The sequence below is a fragment of the Erpetoichthys calabaricus genome, chromosome 5, assembly GCF_900747795.2.
Source record: "Erpetoichthys calabaricus chromosome 5, fErpCal1.3, whole genome shotgun sequence".
In the NCBI taxonomy this organism is placed as follows: Eukaryota; Metazoa; Chordata; class Cladistia; order Polypteriformes; family Polypteridae; genus Erpetoichthys; species Erpetoichthys calabaricus.
The window spans coordinates 27,330,761-27,351,584 of NC_041398.2; the positions used below are offsets into that span (position 1 = coordinate 27,330,761).

At 38.5% G+C, this 20,824-nt stretch overlaps 1 protein-coding gene and 1 long non-coding RNA gene across 2 annotated transcripts in view; one reads left to right on the forward strand and one right to left on the reverse strand.

The window, feature by feature from the left end:
* The window catches only part of LOC127527783 (uncharacterized), a 497,464-nt gene that overhangs the window by 7,408 nt on the left and 469,232 nt on the right, over positions 1 to 20,824 (forward strand). The gene's annotated exons all lie outside the window — the stretch shown is intronic.
* On the reverse strand, positions 8,213 to 9,420 carry LOC127527776 (killer cell lectin-like receptor subfamily B member 1B allele B). The gene is made up of 3 exons (XM_051927620.1): positions 9,285 to 9,420; positions 8,443 to 8,561; positions 8,213 to 8,353 (listed from the first exon to the last, which is right to left on the reverse strand). The coding sequence occupies exons 1-3, from the start codon at positions 9,342 to 9,344 to the stop codon at positions 8,215 to 8,217; spliced, it is 318 nt and encodes a 105-aa protein (XP_051783580.1). The 5' UTR covers positions 9,345 to 9,420; the 3' UTR covers positions 8,213 to 8,214.

Here is a 20,824-nt window from a genome sequence, read left to right on the forward strand (position 1 = left end):
TGGGGAATATGTAGGTTTTTTTTTTTAAGTTGTTAGCGGTATTTTCAACCTAATTTTCATTCTGCTTTTGTCAAGTCTTCTGGTTATTTAATTGATTCTTTACTAATTAGCGAGTCTGACACTGAAGTCATTGTGAATTGCCACTGTTAGGGTTAAATGAAAGGAGCAAACTACACAGGAAAAATGGAGAATAATAGGAAACCAAGAAAAGAGAGTTAAGCATTTATAGCTTTAGAAAAAGATAGAAATGTTTCTAAATGTCTTATAAATGTAAAAACCATACTGTTGTGTTTTTCTGAATAAAGAATAAGAGAAGAGTTAAAATGAGCAGCTAATTAAATGGGATCAGTTGTTATCAATTATTACCACTGATTATGAATCTGATTGGAACAAAAACCTGCAGCCACAGTGGGTCCCCAGGACCAAGTTTGGGAACCACTGCCTTAGGGAGTATACAGGTGGCACCTTTTTAATTTAAGCTACAGATACTGAGGGTCTGGTGTTCTCTTTTCTCTTGATGTGTGTGGTGTCATCATTCCAAGATCGAAAGAGCTCTCTAAGGCCAACAGGAAGAAGGCTATGGATGCCTAGGAGTCTAGCAAGGGATTTAAAAAAATCGCCAAATTCTTTAAAATCAATCATTAAGCTCTGGAGAGATGAATCAAAGATAGAGTTGGTTAGCCTCAGTAGCAGTAGACATGTTTGGCACAAAGCAAAAACAACATCACAGGATTAGATCTTCATTCCAGCTGTGAAATTTGGTGGTGGAAATGTTCTGGTTTGGGTTTGCATTGCTGCCTCAGGGCCTGGACATCTTGCAATTATCAAGTTAACTATGAATCCTACATCATATCAAAGTGTGCTTGACGTTAATGTGAAGCCATCTGTCCAGTAGTTGAAGTTGAACTGGAAATAGGCCTTTCAACATGATGATGATCCAAAGCACATTAGCAAATCTAAAAAGGAATGGCTGAAAAAGAACAAACAGAGAGTTGTGGATTGTGAAAACCCAGATATAAATCCCATTGAAATGTTGTGCGGTAATTTGAAATGGGCAGGACAGAGAAGAAAACATCTTGCAACTGAAGGAGGTTTGCATGGAGGATCTCTCAGTCAATGTCAGAGTCTGGTGGGCAGTTATGTAAAATACCAAAATTGTGGCTTGCTTCAGATGAAGTTATTTCACACACTGGCCTTCTGCACTTTCAAAAATTGCAATTTGTCTCTCATGGAGCGAAAGTGCATTGGGCTGTTTAGACAGCGGAGTGGGGTCCTGGGGTTGAACTCGACACTGTTCAGGACTAATAGACATAACAGGACACGAAGAAAACAGGCAGTATTATCAAACACAACATTTAGTTAAATTATTGGAGGAAGAACCATTACAAAAAATATTACTGGTTACTCTTGGCACAGAAATAGATTATTCTGCATCAATCACAATTCTTTAATATCTAAAAAGGTGCATTGTGAGGGGCATGAGTGCAATTCTACATGTTGTCATATTGTTTTTATGGCTTTTCAGCTTTTTGCTGAACATATACCCAATTGCTATAACAATGTACAACTTATGATGCATGAGTCAGTGTCTTCAAGAAAACCCACTTTATTTCCAATTGAAACAGGAACAGTCAGGGTCTTTATCCAAACGGGAACTACCACTTCAATACACGCAGACACAGCAAACAGCAGTAATGGGGCTAGGTTAGTGGCCAGGTTAGACTGCTTTCCTCATTATCCATTGGTTGACTGGTGTGTTACATGGCAAGGGTGCGAACCTGCAGCTGTCTCAGTGACAACAAGCAACTCCTATCTTCATTGACACAGTTTCAGTGTACCGTGCAGCTGGGGGAGCTTTGTTCACCACATGGTGAATGAAGTGATCATCTAAGCCAGGCTCAGCCAGGCACGAAAGGACGTCTGCATTGACATGTGCAGACCCAGGCCAATGGCGAACATCAAAAACAAAACGCTGCAAACTAATAAACCACGTAGTGAGTCATAAGTTAGTATCTTTCTGCCACTGGAGCCACTGGACCAAAGAGTGATCTGTTCTTAAGGTAAACCATCTGCCCCACAAGTAATAGCAGAAGGCCTCCACCACCGACTTAATTGCCAAACATTTCTTCTTGATGGTCGAGTAATTACGTTACCTGGGGAGTAATTTCCTACTCAAAAATGTGAATGGATGTTCTTACTCATCGAAACACTGAGAGAGCACCGCCCCCAAACCGAAAGCACTTGCATTCGTCTATGGAATGCATTCCTTAGAAAGGTCCGGAGCTTTTTCACAATGCACTCAAAGGTGTCTCCATGAAATCACCTTTGAATCAGGTCTACTAAGTCCTGGACCTGTCCCCATATAGGCCTATCCGGATTAATTTGCCACAGCTGAAACTGACACCACTTGGCCAAGGAGCTCAAAGCTGTGCAGAAGAGAACATGTTGATTCAGGAAGTCATAATCATCAAGCCTTTCAGGAGGAAGATTTTGCATGACATGTAGGGCATCCCTGGTCAAAAAGAGGGCCAAAATAGCTGCATCAGTGTTATCGTGCTTTTAAAACAGAATAGGAGACACTCTGCATCATCTTAGGGAAACATCTTCACCAGCATGTTCTGGGGACAGGAGTGCCTGCAGGGGTCTCATATGGCTCTGGTGGGAGCAGAACATTGTATGCCTATTGAGGATCCATCGGTGCAAAACCCCACTCCTGGTACCATGTGATGTGTCAGTCACTGTTTTGCACCCGAGAGAAGATGCTGAGTCCACAAGCTTCAAGAAAACAAACTTTATTCCAATTAAAACAGGAACAGTCAGGGTCTTTATTCAAACAGGAGCTACCACTTTAATACACACAGACACAGTAAACAAGCAACAACGGGGCCAGGTTAGAATGTTCCCCACATCACCCATTGGCTGACTAGCATGTTATGTGGTGAAGGTGCAATCCTGCTGGTGCCTCAGCGATGGGCAAACAATCCCTGCCTGTGTTGACACAGTTTTGGTGCACCTCACAGCTGGGGGGTTTCGGGGTTTCAAAAACCTCAACAGCTATAACACAAATTAATGCATCTAAAAGAAGAATTAGCTTAAGTTGGCCTAGTAAAACAGAAATTAAAAATTTGACTAAAAGCAATAATAATAAGTCCATTAATATGGCAATTTAATATGAATTTTACAATTGATATAAGTAATTATTCTAGGTTTGTGCACTATATTATACCGTGCTGCTGTTTATTATAGTATAATGTTGAGATGTATAGTACACTCTCAGTTTTTTGCTGTTTTTGTATCTGTGGTAATATCACTGAGAAAAAAAAATCCAAATATTACTTGACTGACATCTTTATCAAAGGCGACTTTTACATTTCTTTTGCTTGTCCAAATGGGACACAGGCAGGTGAAGTGACTTGCTTATGGTCGCACAGTACCAGCAGTGGGATTTGAACCCAGAACCTCAAGTTTTGTGTTTCAAAGCCTTAACCAGTACACCATGATGCCTGCAACTAGGGGGCTAACTAGGCTAAAAATCCTAAAGTTAAACATCATGTTCAAGGAAAATGGAGGGGCAGGTGGACTTAAAACTGTGGCCACTCATTGTAAATGTAGATGACACCGAGTACTTCCATCTGACTGGCCATAGTGTTTGAGAGAAGCTTTGTCAGGTCATTTTTCTTTGTTTAATTTTTTTTACGAAAGTTCCCTACATGCCTTATGGGTGTTTGTACTGGTAGCACCGCCAAGGGATGCTGCCACTAACGTAAAAAGTTGTCTCCTGCTCTCTTTCCATCACACTTGCCCCCCAGTCAGGTATTATTCCTCGGTCCAGCCCTGCTGGGACACCAGCCTAACCAGTTCCACACTGGCATCTCCTTCCTCTCTCCTGGTTGAGGCAGGATGATCCTCTGGTTTCTTCTTGTGCCTTTGAAGGGCTTGCCTCCCATCCAGGTAAAGAACCATGCTCCATCCCAGCCAGGTCGCCCACCCATGTGTGCCTGTTTAGTATACTGTATGTATGGTATTTACTATATCAGAGGTTCTTAACCTGGGATCCGTGGATCCCTAGGGGCTCCATGGATGGGTTTTAGTGGGTCCGTGAGGATCAGATAAAAATGAACATTTATTTTCACTATACAGGACTGTACTGTTAATTTTGTTTTGCGTGAAGGGGAAGGGTCCATAGCTTTCATCAGATTCTTAAAGGGGTTTGTGACTCATAAAAGGTTAAGAATCACTGCACTACATGAAGACTATCCAGATAAAACTTTAACCTTTAGTCCTTTTCAACATGGATATTTTACCTTTTTTACTTTGCAGATGCACACTATTATATATATATATATATATATATATATATATATATATATATATATATATATATATATATATATATATATATATATATATACAGTATTATGTATTTACATATATGTGGAGGCAAAGGTCTGTGATATGGTTTGCATATTTGTAGCTGGAAATCCACAAAGAGAGCAAATGAATCACGTATCTAAAAATAGTTTTTTATTCCCAAGCTTTTGATTCCTACCAGGAATCATCATCAGAGGAAATGATTAGACTTACAGGAATCCAAGGCAATATATAGCAAATTAGGAGGGGTGGGTATACACATACAAGTACGACCAAACACACATTTAAATGGGACTCAGTGCAAGTAAAATTCAAAGCTAATACTAAAAGTGCCATAGAGCTGGCTGCCACCAATAGACATTTGGGCAAGAACTCTTAAAAAGAAGATCTTGCACATAATAAATAGGACTTTATGACCAACACCCTCCAAACCTCACCACATCAATCCCCCCAGCATCCACCTACCCTCCCCTACTTAATTGCTATATATTGCCTTGGATTCCTGTAAGTCTAATTATTTTCCTCTTATGATGATTCCTGGTAGGAATCTAAAGCTTAAGAAGAAAAACCTATATTTTAAGATATTTGATTCATTTGCTCCCTTTGTGGATTTCCAGATATATTGTGTGTATATACAGTTAGGTCCATAAATATTTGGACAGAGACAACTTTTTTCTAATATTGGTTCTGTACATTACCACAATGAATTTTAAATGAAACAACTCAGATGCAGTTGAAGTGCAGACTTTCAGCTTTAATTCAGTGGGGTGAACAAAACGATTGCATAAAAATGTGAGGCAACTAAAGCATTTTTTGAACACAATCCCTTCATTTCAGGGGCTCAAAAGTAATTGGACAATTGACTCAAAGGCTATTTCATGGGCAGGTGTGGGCAAGTCCATCGTTATGTCATTATCAATTAAGCAGATAAAAGGCCTGGAGTTGATTTGAGGTGTGGTGCTTGCATGTGGAAGATTTTGCTATGAACAGACAACATGCGGTCAAAGGAGCTCTCCATGCAGGTGAAAGAAGTCATCCTTAAGCTGCGAAAACAGAAAAAACCCATCCAAGATATTGCTACAATATTACGAGTGGCAAAATCTACAGTTTGGTACATCCTGAGAAAGAAAGCAAGCACTGGTGAACTCAGCAACGCAAAAAGACCTGGACGTCTACAGAAGACAACAGTGATGGATGATTGCAGAATCATTTCCATGGTGAAGAGAAACCCCTTCACAACAGCCAACCAAGTGAACAACACTCTCCAGGGGGTAGGCGTATCGATATCCAAGTCTACCATAAAGAGACGACTGCAAGAAAGTAAATACAGAGGGTGCACTGCAAGGTGCAAGCAACTCATAAGCCTCAATAATAGAAAGGCTAGATTGGACTTTGCTAAAGAACATCTAAAAAAGCCAGCACAGTTCTGGAAAAACATTCTTTGGACAGATGAAACCAAGATCAACCTCTACCAGAATGATGGCAAGAAAAAAGTATGGAGAAGGCAAGGAACAGCTCATTATCCAAAGCATACCACATCATCTGTAAAACACGGAGGAGGCAGTGTGATGGCTTGGGCGTGCATGGCTGCCAGTGGCACTGGGACACTAGTGTTTAGTGATGATGTGACACAGGACAGAAACAGCGAATGAATTCTGAGGTGTTCAGACACATACTGTCTGCTCAAATCCAGCTAAATGCAGTCAAATTGATTGGGTGGCATTTCATGATATAGATGGACAATGACCCAAAACATACAGCCAAAGCAACCCAGGAGTTTATTAAAGCAAAGAAGTGGAAAATTCTTGAATGGCCAAGTCAGTCACCTGATCTTAACCCAACTGAGCGTGCATTTCACTTGTTGAAGATTAAACTTCAGACAGAAAGGCCAACAAACAAACAGCAACTGAAAGCCGCTGCAGTAAAGGCCTGGCAGAGCATTAAAAAGGAGGAAACCCAGCATCTGGTGATGTCCATGAGTTCAAGACTTCAGGCTGTCATTGCCAGCAAAGGGTTTTCAACCAAGTATTAGAAATGAACATTTTATTTCCAGTTATTTCATTTGTCCAATTACTTTTGAGCCCCTGAAATGAAGGGATTGTGTTCAAAAAATGCTTTAGTTGCCTCACATTTGTATGCATTTGTTTGTTCACCCCACTGAATTAAAGCTGAAAGTCTGCACTTCAAAGTCAAGGTCACTTCAAGGCACTACATCTGAGTTGTTTCATTTAAAATTAATTGTGGTAATGTACAGAACCAAAATTAGAAAAAAGTTGTCTCTGTCCAAATATTTATGGACCTAACTGTATATATATTTTATATATACAGAGGTTATATTTGAACCTCTGTGTGTGTGTTCGTGGATCTCCAGCTGCAAATATGCAAACCGTATCACAGACCTTCTCTTCCATATATATATATATATATATATATATATATATATATATATATATATATACAGTATATATATATATATATATATATATATATATATATATATATATATATATACACACACACACACACAGAGGTTAAAATTCTTCCACACTGCCTCAATTTTAATTCTATTTTTAATTTATTATTTGCATGTCATGTTGTTACACTGTGGACCCTGAGCTTCGCAATTTCGTCTATCTGTATACTTGTATATGGCTAAGATGACAATAAAGTTCACTTTGACTTTGACTTTGAAAATCTAAGTTAAAATCTGTTAAAATTTGCAGTGCACCATGCAATGTGTATGTCTGTTATATGCCATTTGGTACAGGATTTGTAAAAGCAATGCTAATTATTGTAATGTGCCATCTATTGGAATGACAGAGACATATCAACCGGACGGACACACAAACAATTATTATTAATTAAAGTTGATTATGCTCTGTATACTTGTGTGTGTGTGTGTTTTCTTGTAATCCATCTTTTGTTGGCACTGTATCATTATTATTGTTCTGAGGAGTCATGCAAGATAAGAACTTCATTGTACTGTGTGCACATAACAAGAAACTTGATCTGAAAAACTTTTACAAAGCCAGCACTTACAGACAAATCATGAAATGTTACATTCTCTCAAGTAGTGCGGGCTGTTAGACAATGACTTTAACTCTGAGTTTTTATTAATTTGAACCTTGTATCTTTTACTTCTTTCCTTTAGAATCATCTACCCAATAGGAAAAAGACATATCACCTATTATTGTGCTTTTGTTAGCCTGAGGTAAATAAGATTAGTGTGGAAAAAGAACACCATTTTGTAATAAAATATCACAGTGATTTTAAGATTATAGATCATTTGTGTAATTATTATTAACTCCATGTGGAGAAAGGCCTTTAATTTAGAGATGAAAGCTGCACAAAAACAGAGAAGCTCTTCACCTCCACCTTGACAAAATGTTAACATGATGTCCCCACAGAATCTTGCAAGATAAAAGAAGTCAAGCAAAATGAGACCTTTTATTGGCTCACTAAAAGGATTAGAATATGCAAGCTTTTGAGGCAACTCAGGTCCCTTCTTCAGGCAAGATGTATTCAAATTATGTAATCATTACATCTTGGTGGTTTATAAGTCATTCATACAGCATTTACAGTATGTGTTTAGAGCCTGTGTGTATACATATATCTATGTATGTGTGTGTGTTAATCTTAATGTGTGACAGGAGAACCAACCTGGTAACGAACCTGATGATTACATTTATCCCTGAAGAAAATAAATGAAGGGTAAGTAGAGGGAAATCACGATAATACAAATGAATAACCTCAAGTCAATAGCATCAGACAAGCATTCAAGCATATCATAAATGTAACTCCTGACAGTGAAAATGAAAACAGTAGCTGGGTACTTCACCCCACCTATGATGGTCCTGTGTCACTCCCAGTTCTGCTCTTCTGACAGATCCATTTGTTTTCTGTGGCACATTTGGAGGTTTTAAGGCCGTAACTTGTTATCATGGAACATTCTTGAGATGAGTCACTTCTGTCCAAACTGAAACTATAAAGAGAGAAAAGAGTGAGTGTGAGACACCTGAGAGATGACACAACAGGTCTGTCTTATAACAAGGCCGAGAACAAGAAGACCACCTGATTGAATTCAGTGGGGTCCCGTCCACCCAGTGCCAGCCTAACCCGGTGTCATTTCTACTCAGTCCAATCCAGTAGTTGTGATTGCTGTGAGTCTTGATGTGCTCCTGTACTCTTTCCTGCAGAAGAAACAGTGATGTCACATCATAATGTACTGAACAGCTGATATTAAACACTGTACTGTCATTGTGTTGGAGTGAACAGAAGGGACTGGAGGTGGCATGTGTGGCACTAAAATGAGAGAATGAGACATTGTAGCACCCTGTAGTTTTTTCATAGTCTTAGGTACTGCATGAATCTCAACGGGACTAAACCGTGAGACTTTATAAGAATCACTTTCTGTGTGACCTTTTAACCAATATTGTCTCAGTCGGAGATCTGCTGAAATATATTTCTAAGTGATTTATAAGTAATTTCTTTCTAAATTATAGGGCTATTAAACAAAATAAATGTAGAGTGTGCTGTGAGGTCTGTGTGAGACTAATGAAAATAAAACCCAAACCCAGATGTGCTTTACAAAGTGGTGTGTGTAAATTCTGCCACTCAAGATTAAATGTTAATCACTAAGTGGATTCTACTGACCACCCAGACAGTGACTACACACAGCTGCACAGGTTTGATGTTTTCAATGCTGATGTCTTTTACACTTAATTCATTCTTACATTAATTCACAGAACACACTGCTCTGGGCAACACGGAGATGGAAGTCAAAAGAAGTCTCATGGAGGTCACAAAGAGTTCACATTTCTTACTCTCCACTTTTGTGTCTTGTTTTATCAAAGATCCATTAGCCCCATTCCCATTCACCAACTCATTAATGACACGTCACGTCTGCTCTTTACCATCTCGGCTTTATCCTTAAATACAGCGAGGATCAACTGATGTTGTGCACAGAGCTCCATGCTGCTCCTCCAGGCTTTCTTCTCATTAGAAAAATAGTAAGAGTGGCCTCCCAAAGTTGTGAAAGTGATCTGTGAACCTGCAAAGATAAAATTTGAGTCTTGTGCTGTGTTTAATACTCAGTTCTCTCTGCAATTTCAAAATTCAGGTGAGACTCATGAACCTCTATCAGGATATCTTCCTACATAAGAGAAACACAGGAGAATCAGGTTAAAGACTCACTGGGATGGCAAAACAAAAATTAAACTGTACTGAGAAAGAAGTGAGGCTGAAATCCTATCTTAGGATGCTGTGTGTGCTCCAGATGGACAAACATGACCCCGTGGTGCTACTGTGGAAATGGAGAATTAAAATTGAGACAGACTACTAGTCTACTAGCTAATCTGTTTCATCTTCTAAACATACCCAACAGTAATTATTGTTCTGTTTCAAAATAAATGATACCAAATCACATCTCAATCTTGCATTCCATGTGTTTATTTATTTTTGTCGAACAAGCAGCTCACTCTAGACGTTGAAAGTGCATTCCATGATTAAATAAGATCAGTATCAGTACTTGTTAAAAATGAGTGAGGAGAACCTGCAGGTGAAGTGAAACATGGCAGATTTACCTAATGTTTGATGGTCATTCCTAGTTTGTGTTTTTTAGGATGTCTTCACAGATTCACAGATTCATGGATGAGTCAGTAGTCTCAGTCAGTAGGACATAATGTAATATCTTCTAATATGCACATACTATAATGTGGCATTTTTAATCTGTCAAGGAGATATCTTTTAAAATATTTGTCTAAATGTTTAGTCTTAGCATGGTTGTACACTTAAAGCTTTGCAATATCTACTGTGGGGCCTATGTTACAGACAAATACTGAAAGTCATCTATGACTTGATATTATTCTGACCCAACTGTGACTTAATATTCTTCTGTTAGAATCTGTTGTCCTTGCATACTTCAATAGGACATCAATTGTTCCTGTGCCTAAGAAAACACAAGTGAACTGTATGAATTACTAGACCAGTGGCACTCACTCCAATTGTGATGAAGTGCTGGAACACATTAAACAGAATATTCCAGATCATCCTGATCATCTCCATTTTGCTTATTATCACAACCGGTCCAATATTGCATGAGTTAAAGTATTGTCCCAGATTACTGTTTGCAGTTTACAGCTCAGCACCTAAAACTGACCACCAATCACGTCAAACTAGGACTCAGTGCCACCCTCTGCAACTGGATTTTGGAGTTTGTAACAAACAGATTTTAACATGTGCAGATTAGCAGCTTCACATCCTTCACACTGACTGACAACACAGGCTCTCCATAAAGCAATGTGCTACTCATTGTTCACCTGTGATTGTGTGGCCAGACGCAACTGTAACTTTGTTATTAAGTACACCAACAATGACTACAACACTACAGAGGAGATGTTCACCTGCTGAACTCAGTGGTGCCAGTTAAATATTTTCACCATTAATGTCTGCAAAACCAAAGCAGATCACATTGAAATCTGTTTGTGCTGTCCATGGGTTAAGCAGCTTAAAATTTTCTATGAGCGATTGTCACTGTGGACCTGAAGTGGGCACAGCACATTTTGGCTCTTGTCAAGAAGGCTCAGCAGTGTCTCTACTTCCTCAGATGACACAGTGGAGTCCATCCTTTCTGGCCTCATCATATCATGGTACAGCATGTGCCTTGCTCAAGTTCATAAAACCATGCAGTGAAAGCTGTACAGAATGCTACTGGCACTCTGCTGCCTCCTCTTCAGGACGTACACAACACTCGCTGACAGAGAACGGCAAACAGGATAAAAAAGATGTCAGTTATCCTGCACAGACACTTTCCTCACTACATTATAATATAAGGTACAGGACCATTCAGGGACAGTTTCTATCCACAGGTCAAAATGTTGCTGAACAGTCAGTCATTAAGAACAAATATTGTTGCATATAATACTTGTAAACATACTGTATATTGCTTATGTTATATTTATTTATATATGCTGTTATATTGTATGCTATGCATACTTTGTGTGTGTGTCTTTTGTTGGTACAGTGGAACCTCGGTTTGCGAGTAACTTGGTTTATGAGTGTTTTGCAAGACGAGCTAAAATTTTTAATAAATATTGACTTGATAAACGAGCGAGGTCTTGCAATACGAGCAGTATGTATACGCTTTGTCTGCTGAGGGTCATGTGATCAAAACTGAGCTGATGGTTCTTCTCTCTCACTCGCTGCAATCGTCTCCTATTCTCCATCTGAGTCGGCGTGCCTCACTCATATAGTCAACATCCGTACGAGCGTATACTGTTTACTGCAACATTATGACTGTGTGTGTGTGTGCGCGTGTGTGCTGTGACGTGCGAGTCCCCGTCTTGCACCCCAAAACACGAAGCTGAGTCTCAGTACTGTAGCAACACCAGCTTTATTCAGCTTGAAACAGCATCAGTGCGGTTATTTATTGTAGCGGGATCGCCAGTCTCCTATACACAGACACAGCAGTAAGGCAGGGCCGTGGCCAAGTAGTACTGTGCCCTGCACATTTATAATGTTCCTTTTTCCTTGTATCACCCATCGACGGCAGGTGCTTATAGCATGTCCGCGGTCTTTTCGGATTCACTTTTACGGCGAACTGCTACAGCACTGGGAGGCAGCGATTGCTTTGGGACGCTTTTTTGCGATTTGCCGTTGGTTAGAATTTCACAAGAGTTTAGAAACTCACTCACACCAGCCATGATTCTTTTCAAAGGTAAAGTGCAGGTTAATTTGTTTTATGTATTTTTACTTTATATTTTGGATTAATCATTTTTATATGAATAGTTTTGGGTTGTGGAACAAATCATCTGAGTTTCCATTATTTCTTATGGGGAAATTCACTTTGATATACGAGTGCTTTGGACTGCGAGCACGTTTCCAGAACAAATTATGCTTGCAAACCGAGGTTCCACTGTATTTGTTTTATTGGCAGTTGTTCTGAGAAAATAAGCAAGTAAGAATTTCATTGTGTACTTTGCAAATGACAGTAAACAGATCTGTGATGACCCTTGTGTGAAAACAACATCCCTAATTTAATTTAAGACAGAATTTTAAGTATTAAGAGGTATCCTGGAAGGTATGATGTCAAGGAGCATCAGTTCAAAATCATTCTCACAGTTTAAATTTGATAAGACTATTCTAGGTCAGCTTCAAATTGTATTTCTTTTAAACTCTTGTAGATCAAGGCATGGAATATAGTAATCAATAAATATAGAAATAGGCAGATGTACTACACCTTCAGGATTTGATGGCTTAGAAGTGACTTTATCTTGAGTTTCTGTATCACTTTTTTTGCCTAAAATCCAAAATACATCATAAATCAATAAACAGACTCATTTCTTTTACCGGGTTTATGAGTTTAGACACACAGATAAAGGGTACAGAATAACTTGGAGCTAAAAACATAACAAGACTAAAGAATGAGTGCATGCTGGGAAGAAAAAGTGTAGTGCACAAATAAAAGAATGCCAACGTTTAAGACAAAAAATTAGATTTGACATAGAAACTGCATGTGGACATTTTTTGTTTATATAATAGACAATTTCAGTTAAAATAATAGCACTTTGAATAGGAAGAATTGGTATATTAATTAAAAAGATCAAAAAAAGATTTCAAGAAGGAAACTTTATTACATCAACACCACAAGGAATTGCATAACTGTAGGTTCATCATTGTTATCACCTTTCCCATCATCCTCCTCTGGATCTGTTAACGCCAGTCTTTTAGTACATTATTTGTGGTCATTTTAATCGTCTGCCTCTTAATTTCCTCACAGCCATCATCACGGCAACCCTGCATCTTCTTCTTCTGAACTCTCCAGGGGTATCTTTATGAGGTTTGCCACAATCTCCATGCCAAGATTAATGTACCAATTTGAGTTTAGACAGTTCCAAAGAAAGGAACACTCTCTTAACCTTTGAGGTGGACATAGGCATGAAGTGAATGAACAATTTCAGTCATGTGGAGCACACTCTAAGTTACAACCATTTTTGACGAGAACAATCTTGACATGTTCTGTCAGCATCTGGATGACATCATTTTCATAATCAGTTAGGTTTTCAGGCCGGTGTTTGGGGTCTTGCCTCCGCCATGAGGTGTCTGTCAATCTCAACTCTCTTGTCAATGCAGGCTAGAACATCTCACATAAGTAGATCTCTCTCTGCATTTTAGCTTCTTCTTGAGTACTTCATAGTTGTCACACAGATCAGATGCTCTGTATTTGATCCATACAAGCCCAAATTTAATGTATGTGATTGAGGCTGTATTTATCCAGAATTACTAAAGTTCCCTAGCTTTTGGTTTGCTTCATACAACAGTCAGGCAATAGTGCAATGCATATTCAAATATTTCCAGAATCCAAATATCGTTTTAAAAGTTTTAGTAAAATTCAAAGCAAACAGTTCACATAAAAATAGAGAAAAGATTAATATTACAAGGAAAAGAAAAGTTCTTGTTTGAAGAAAGTCCTATTTAAGGCTTATTTATCTTGCTTCATTTCTCTTTATGTTTGGTCACACAGTCATATTTCATGTAGAATGGTCAGAAAGCCATTGGCTTAATTAACACTCTGTTTTTACATGAATAGTGTGGCCTGCAGAGGGCATGCCTGCCACTCAAACTCAACACAGACAGACACAGGACACAAGTTACGCACACATGCTTTCAGTTTTTTCCTTTTTCCTCACGGGAAACGCCTTCCCCGTTTTCTACAAGTACAGCATAGTTAACAGCATTACATAAAACTGTTCTTCTTTCTCTCTCCGCTTTCCTCCAATCCTCCTGGCGAGCTTCGTCTTCTCCCACCTGACTCTGGCTCTCAAAGTAGTGGCTGCTGGCTCCTTTTATAAGGAACCTGGAAGTGCTTCAGGTACTCATTGGTCTACTCACAGCAGCACTTTCGGGTATGGTGGAAGCGGTGCAACCAAGGGCTCAGCAGCAGCTGCAGCACCTCCTGGTGGCCAGAGGTGGGTAGTAACGAGTTACATTTACTCCGTTACATTTACTTTAACTTTTTTTAAAAATTGTACTTCTAAGAGTAGTTTTACTGCACCATACTTTTTACTTTTACTTGAGTACATTTGTGAAGAAGAAACGCTACTCTTACTCCGCTACATTGGGCAATACTCAAATCGTTACTTTTTTTCCATTATATACATTGTATTCCAAACATGCACAGCCCACAGTCCCGCATGGCCGCCGTGTATTCTTTAGCCCGCGCGGCCACCACGTATTCTTTAGCTAAAACTCCCTAAACCGTTTCCCATTCATTCTCTATGGTAGTGCTAAACCACTACCGATGCGATCTATTTTCTGCCACTTCCGTTTCAGGGGGCGCTGTTCTACGCTTTTCGCTGCTCTGCCTGCCTGCCTGCAGCGTCTGCTTTCATAGATGTGCTGGGGCGTTTTTCTTTTTTTTCTTAAGTAAATCGTTAAGATTAAAATGTCGATTGCGGTTATTTCTGTTGATTAATTAATGCTTTCATTGATTATAACTAGTACTGTTGTGAAGTGGTCGCTATTTTTGCCTGTTGTATACAATCTATCTAGCGTCTTTCACATCTATCTCCACTCTCACTGCCCGCTTGCCTGCGTGCAGCGTGTGTCAACTGATATATGGTTTAATGTATTTCTTTATGACATAATTCTCCGAGTTGTAAAATACATATACATTATATATAAAATGAAACTACTATATAGCTAATACTGTTATGCATCTGTCTAGTGCTTTCTCTGTCTGCCTATTATATAAGTGCCTTCCCTATCTATCCGTTTATCTAGTGCCTTTCACATGTTAATCTATCTATCTATCTATCTATCTATCTATCTATCTATCTATCTATCTATCTATCTATCTATCTATCTATCTATCTATCTATCTATCTATCTATCTATCTATCTATCTATCTATCTATCTATCTATCTATCTATCTATCTAGCTGTTTTTTTTTTCTCGACAGTTTTATATCTTCTATTATACAGTGCTTTCCCAGTTTATGTATCTAGTAACTTCTCTGTCTGTGCATTATTCAGTGATCTGTCTGACAGTGTATGTCTTACAGAACTTAGAAATAAGAACAGTTATAAGGACACTTGTTCATGTTAATTGCAGTCTCAATTTTTAATTTTTTTAAAAAGAGCATCCTACATCTATTTTACAGTGACTGTGTCAACTGTGTCAACTATCCGCAACTGGCCAGTCAAGGTAAAGTGAGACTTCTTCTACGTGCACAAGCTGCCTTGTTCTAATGTTATTTTCTATCAGCTGTGCTATTTGGAGGGCAAGTGAATATGCAGTATTATACTGTCAGTGTACAGTCAGTATATCTTGTCACTGTAAATAGTTTTCACTGTTCAAACATACATGTTACCTACTGTAGGTATTGGCTTCAAAAGCTTTGTTGTGAAAAACTGAGATTTGGAACTTTGTGTTATTTTTGCATCTTTATTTTGTAAAGATGTTATTTATTTTTGCTGATTTTTTATTTTATTATTTGGAAATAGCAGAATTTGCACATTATTTTATATTTTTGTCTGTCTTATTACAACATTTTCTAAAAAATAAATAATTTATTATGATCAAACAGTTACTCGGTACTTGAGTAGTCTTTTCACCAAATACTTTTTTACTCTTACTTACTCTTAATTTTTTGGATGACTACTTTTACTTCTACTTGAGTAGTATTACTTTGAAGTAACGCTACTCTTACTTGAGTACAATTTTTGGCTACTCTACCCACCTCTGCTGGTGGCTCCCACGGAACCCAACAGGGCTGCATCACACTCTAGCTCCCATGGAGCCCTGCTGAAGACTGAGACACCGCTCCAACCCAGGGAGTCTGCCACCTAGCGTTCCAGGGGAGGTAATGCTCTGGATACACTCCCTCCCCTGGGACCTCATGCGTAACGCCGTGCATAGAATTCACACTAAAAAATGGCGTACGGACAAAAGCAAAAAAATCCAGATGCCTAAATCTGTGCATTCACCAACTTCCACATTCTTTAGCTCCATAAATCCTGGTCAGCGTGAAAAGTAACGCATGTGCACGCACGTGCCAGAATTATGCCTCTTTGAATATGCAAATCAATATAAATAGCCCTTAAGCTCAGTGTTCTGTGAAAAGGCAATGGCAAAAGCAAGAGGGAAAAGTAGAAGAATTTCAGCAAATACCAAGTGGAGTCAAAGAAAAGCATACTATTTGTTGGTTTAAACAGTGATATAAACAACAAAAGGAAGATCGAATGACAAAGAGTGTCGGATAAACTCGAAAGCTCATGTTCACAAAGTCACACAGTGCCTGAAATAAAAAAGAAGTTGTCAGATATCAAAGTCGCAGTGAAAAGGTGAGTCGTAGCCCACCGTCTGAGTGTAATATGAAAGCTTACTAAGGTACAGAGAAAAGAAAAAAAATAGGGACACAGTGGGAAAAAAGCTCAAAATGTCAACTTTAATCTCGAAATTTCCACTTTAATCACGCAGTTTATTTTGTCATTAAATTAAAACATCATAAATTTCATCTTAAAATCATTTAATTTACTAGTTTCTCAAATCCTATCATAACTAAAGTAGCACATTAAATGCTTTCTTTTGTATGTGTTCTTCTATGTGTTCTATGTGTGTGAATCACTATGTGCCTCTTAAATGGGCTTTCTCTTCCTCTGACAGGACACAGAATCCATTACATTTGTGATTTTACAGTTCTCTGAATAATTTAAATACTGAGATGTATACTTGATAACATTTCAGCATTCATATCATATCAATTAAAATATGTTATTAAACATGGGAACACGATGTCGCAGTGATAGTGATGAACTGGCGCCCCAACCAGAGATTGTTCCTGCCTCATGCAAGATGTTTGCTGCGCCATGCGCGACCTTCAATGAAATAATTTATTGCAGCAGTACTGTCTCTCTCAAATGTACTAACCCCCAATTCCTGTCCTTCCTTTTCTTTCTCCAAGTACCCAATCGCCACACAATCAGCTCTGTAATAGACGTTAAGCCATCGGTAAGCTCAGAACGCCGATTCTTCAAAACTTTTAAGGAACATTGAAATATCTTCGAAGTATGTGTTTAATTATTCTATCCATCTATCCTTCCAGTGTTGCACCAGCCCCAGCAAGAATACAGCGGGAGGCAAGAACAATCCCTGAACGGGGCGCCAGCTCCTTGCTAGCGCTGCGACACCGTGTCCTCACATGTTTAATCATTAAAAATATAGATTATTTTAAATCATGTTAACATTTTATCTGTATAATGTAAAAAAAATATTTTGCTGCATTTCATCTTAAAAGTGATATCGTCATTATATGTAAATACACGCTTTATAAAATGGCGGAGGTTGTGCAATATTATAACTGTATCGCAAGTTCACAGTGAGGTAATTGTACTTATAGAGTTCAAAAAGTTCTACAAGGAGCACTTGATGGACTGATTTACTGTGCTTGTAGTTCTTGGGATGAAACTGTTTCTGAACCATGATGTCCCTACAGGAAAGGCTCTGAAGCATTTGCCGTATGAGAGCAGTTCAAATAGGCAGAATAGCTGAGGCAGCGTGTGCTTGATGCTGTATACCGATAATTCTCTTTCTGATCAGCTGCTGTACAGCTGTGATTCACACTCAGATACAGTGATATAAATACTCCAAGTGGTGCTGTGAGAGTAATTTGGAAAAAGATGATCCGCTGTGGCAACCCCTAACGGGAGCAGCTGAAAGAAGAAAAAGAAGGTGCAGTGAGAGTAACAATGCTAAAGCAGCTTTGATATTTGGAATAGTTTGGCCATTCCATGGACCATTATATTGTTACAGGTTAATTACAATCAGATGCCTTAAACTAATAAATAATATGTGGTTAATTTCAGTGTATATGATAAAGCCGCGTCAGGGATGTGGATCTAAAAAAGAAAGGGAAACCACACTGGAACAAAAGCACTGCTTTGACGCTGCGATTTGAGCGTGAAAACAGGAACCGTTTATACATGAGGCCCCTGGTCCTTCCAGTGTTGAGGTGTCCCAGCCAGGCTAGGGCTCGCGCTGTACACCACAATAGCTAACTAAGAAAGTTCGAAACCATGCTAACCTACAGGGGGTAAATGAGTATACCATAATCTAAGTAACTTTTATAAGCTGATATTCTATTGAAATTAAGCAGGTGCTTACAGTAGGGTATCCGTCAATAAGGGCGCGCACATAAAGGCGACCTTCAAAAGGGCGACCTCAATTGGGTGCGGCGAATATAAGCGCACATAAATAAAAGCGATCTTCAAAAGGGCGACCTCAATTGAGCGCCGAATAAAGGCGCGTGCAAATAAAGGCGAGCTTCAAAAGGACGACCTCAACTGAGCGCCGAATAACTGCGCACATAAATAAAGGAGTGCTTCAAAAGGGTGACGTCAATTGGGCGCAGCGAATAAAGGCAAACGCAACAAAATTACAGAAAATTTATTAGATAAAGGCAATGACTGAACGTATAAAAAGGTGAAAGCAAAAATATTAAAACATCCAATTAATTAATGCATGAACTTCTAACGAACTACTTCTAACGAACTATTTCTAAAGCTCTCTATATTTCGTTGTTTTCAAAATTACAGAAAATTAGATTAAGGCAATGACTTAATGTATAAAAAGGTGAAAGCAAGTTACACTTGAAGCTGTACATTATGTGCAATGCCACGTAGATATTCGAGATGCGGTCTATTAGCATAATCAAGGACAATTAATTTAATTCGCTCCGAAGGTCATCCTTTTGAAGCGCTCCTTTATTTGCGCGCGCATTTATTCGGCGCTCAATTGAGGTCGTCCTTTTGAAGCTCGCCTTTATTTACGCGCGCCTTTATTCGGCGCTCAATTGGGGTCGCCCTTTTGAAGATCGCTTTTATTTATGTACGCTTTTATTCTCCGCGCCCAATTGAGGTCGTCCTTTTGAAGGTCGCCTTTTTGTGCGCGCCCTTATTGAATAGAACCTTACGGTAGTATATTTTATAGCTATTAAATTGTTTAAATCAAAATATGCATTTATAATATGAATGGGCCTGCAAAAAAAAAGTACATATAAATCTAATTCAGGCAAAATATTTTTTATATAGCAAAACTGGCTGTTTTCTAAATCCTGCCATTTTGTGTTAGATGAGAGCAACTAAGGAGAAAAAGTCCGTAGTGTGTATTGAGTGACAGCATCCAAGTAGACCTGTTGGCTAGCTAAATTTACACATCCATAAACTATCATCAAGGAGAGTAACTAGCTGATGGTTGGTTGATACGTGCAAGAAAGTGATACATTTATTAACTGACAGAGGAGAGATTGTAAGCATCAGCGGGTGCGCCCTCTGTTTGTCTTACCTGAGCCTTCAAAGTGTTTCCTATGCACCCATGTGTGACAACAGGAGTTGCTTTCTTCTGATTCTGCCCATGAATATTTTTGAATGTTTTATTCAGCTTTGACCCAATCCTATTTTGGCTCAAAGTAAGATGTTTTTTGTTAATGCATTTCTTTTCTCAGTTTTGTCACTTGTCACACTTTTACTGACACAAAAATGAAACCACAATCAGCTTTCTAGAAGCACAGAATTTGCTACTGAGTCATTTGAAGAGCAAAGAAACAGAATCAACATGTGTCACTAGAAACTTGAAAATATGTACTGCTTGCTAAAAGTTTAAAAACGTGAGGGTTTGTAGTAAAACCTGTAAGTGTTAACTTCAGTTACGTTTTCCTAAATGGCTGTTATGACTAGCTGGTATGTAAAATTAAAAAATAAAAATATTTATAAATATGTTGCAGAGTTATACAAGTACAATATATAGGGATGAACAGTATGTGGTCCAGATCTGGCAAGGGCCCTAATGTTAAACCTAACAGCACAATTACATTGAGTTTCATCCCATCTTTAACACAGTCAATATGGATGACTGCCTACTGAACTAGCTCCTACTGTAAATGAGCACTAACACACCACCGTGCTGAAAATATAAAAGGGAGCATCCACACACAAATAAATGGAAGAACTTAAACAACAACAAAAAATTCATCATATCAAGCCGGTAATTCCAAAAAAAGTCCACACACGCAAAATGTACAGTATGCTGTTAAGAACCAGCACATTATTTGAGAATCTCAATTGACTTTAAATACACAATTATAAAGGAAAATGTATTTTTGTACAAATACTGTTAGTAACATTAAAGAGGAAATGTGTTTCATAGCTTCTGTTGTAGATATAAATGCACAAACTCCTTTTATGACTTACGAGCACAACTGATGTGTGAATCCTGTGTGAATACAGACACCATTCACCCTAAACTATGAGACATGGTGTTACTGTGATATAAACCAGCAAAACTTTTGAAGATGATACGTCACATCTCTGAGCAGCTCTACTATATTACTAAATAACTGTTTTTTTTGTTTGTTTTTTTTCTGACTTTGTTTTATGGTGGATTTTAAGCACTGGATGG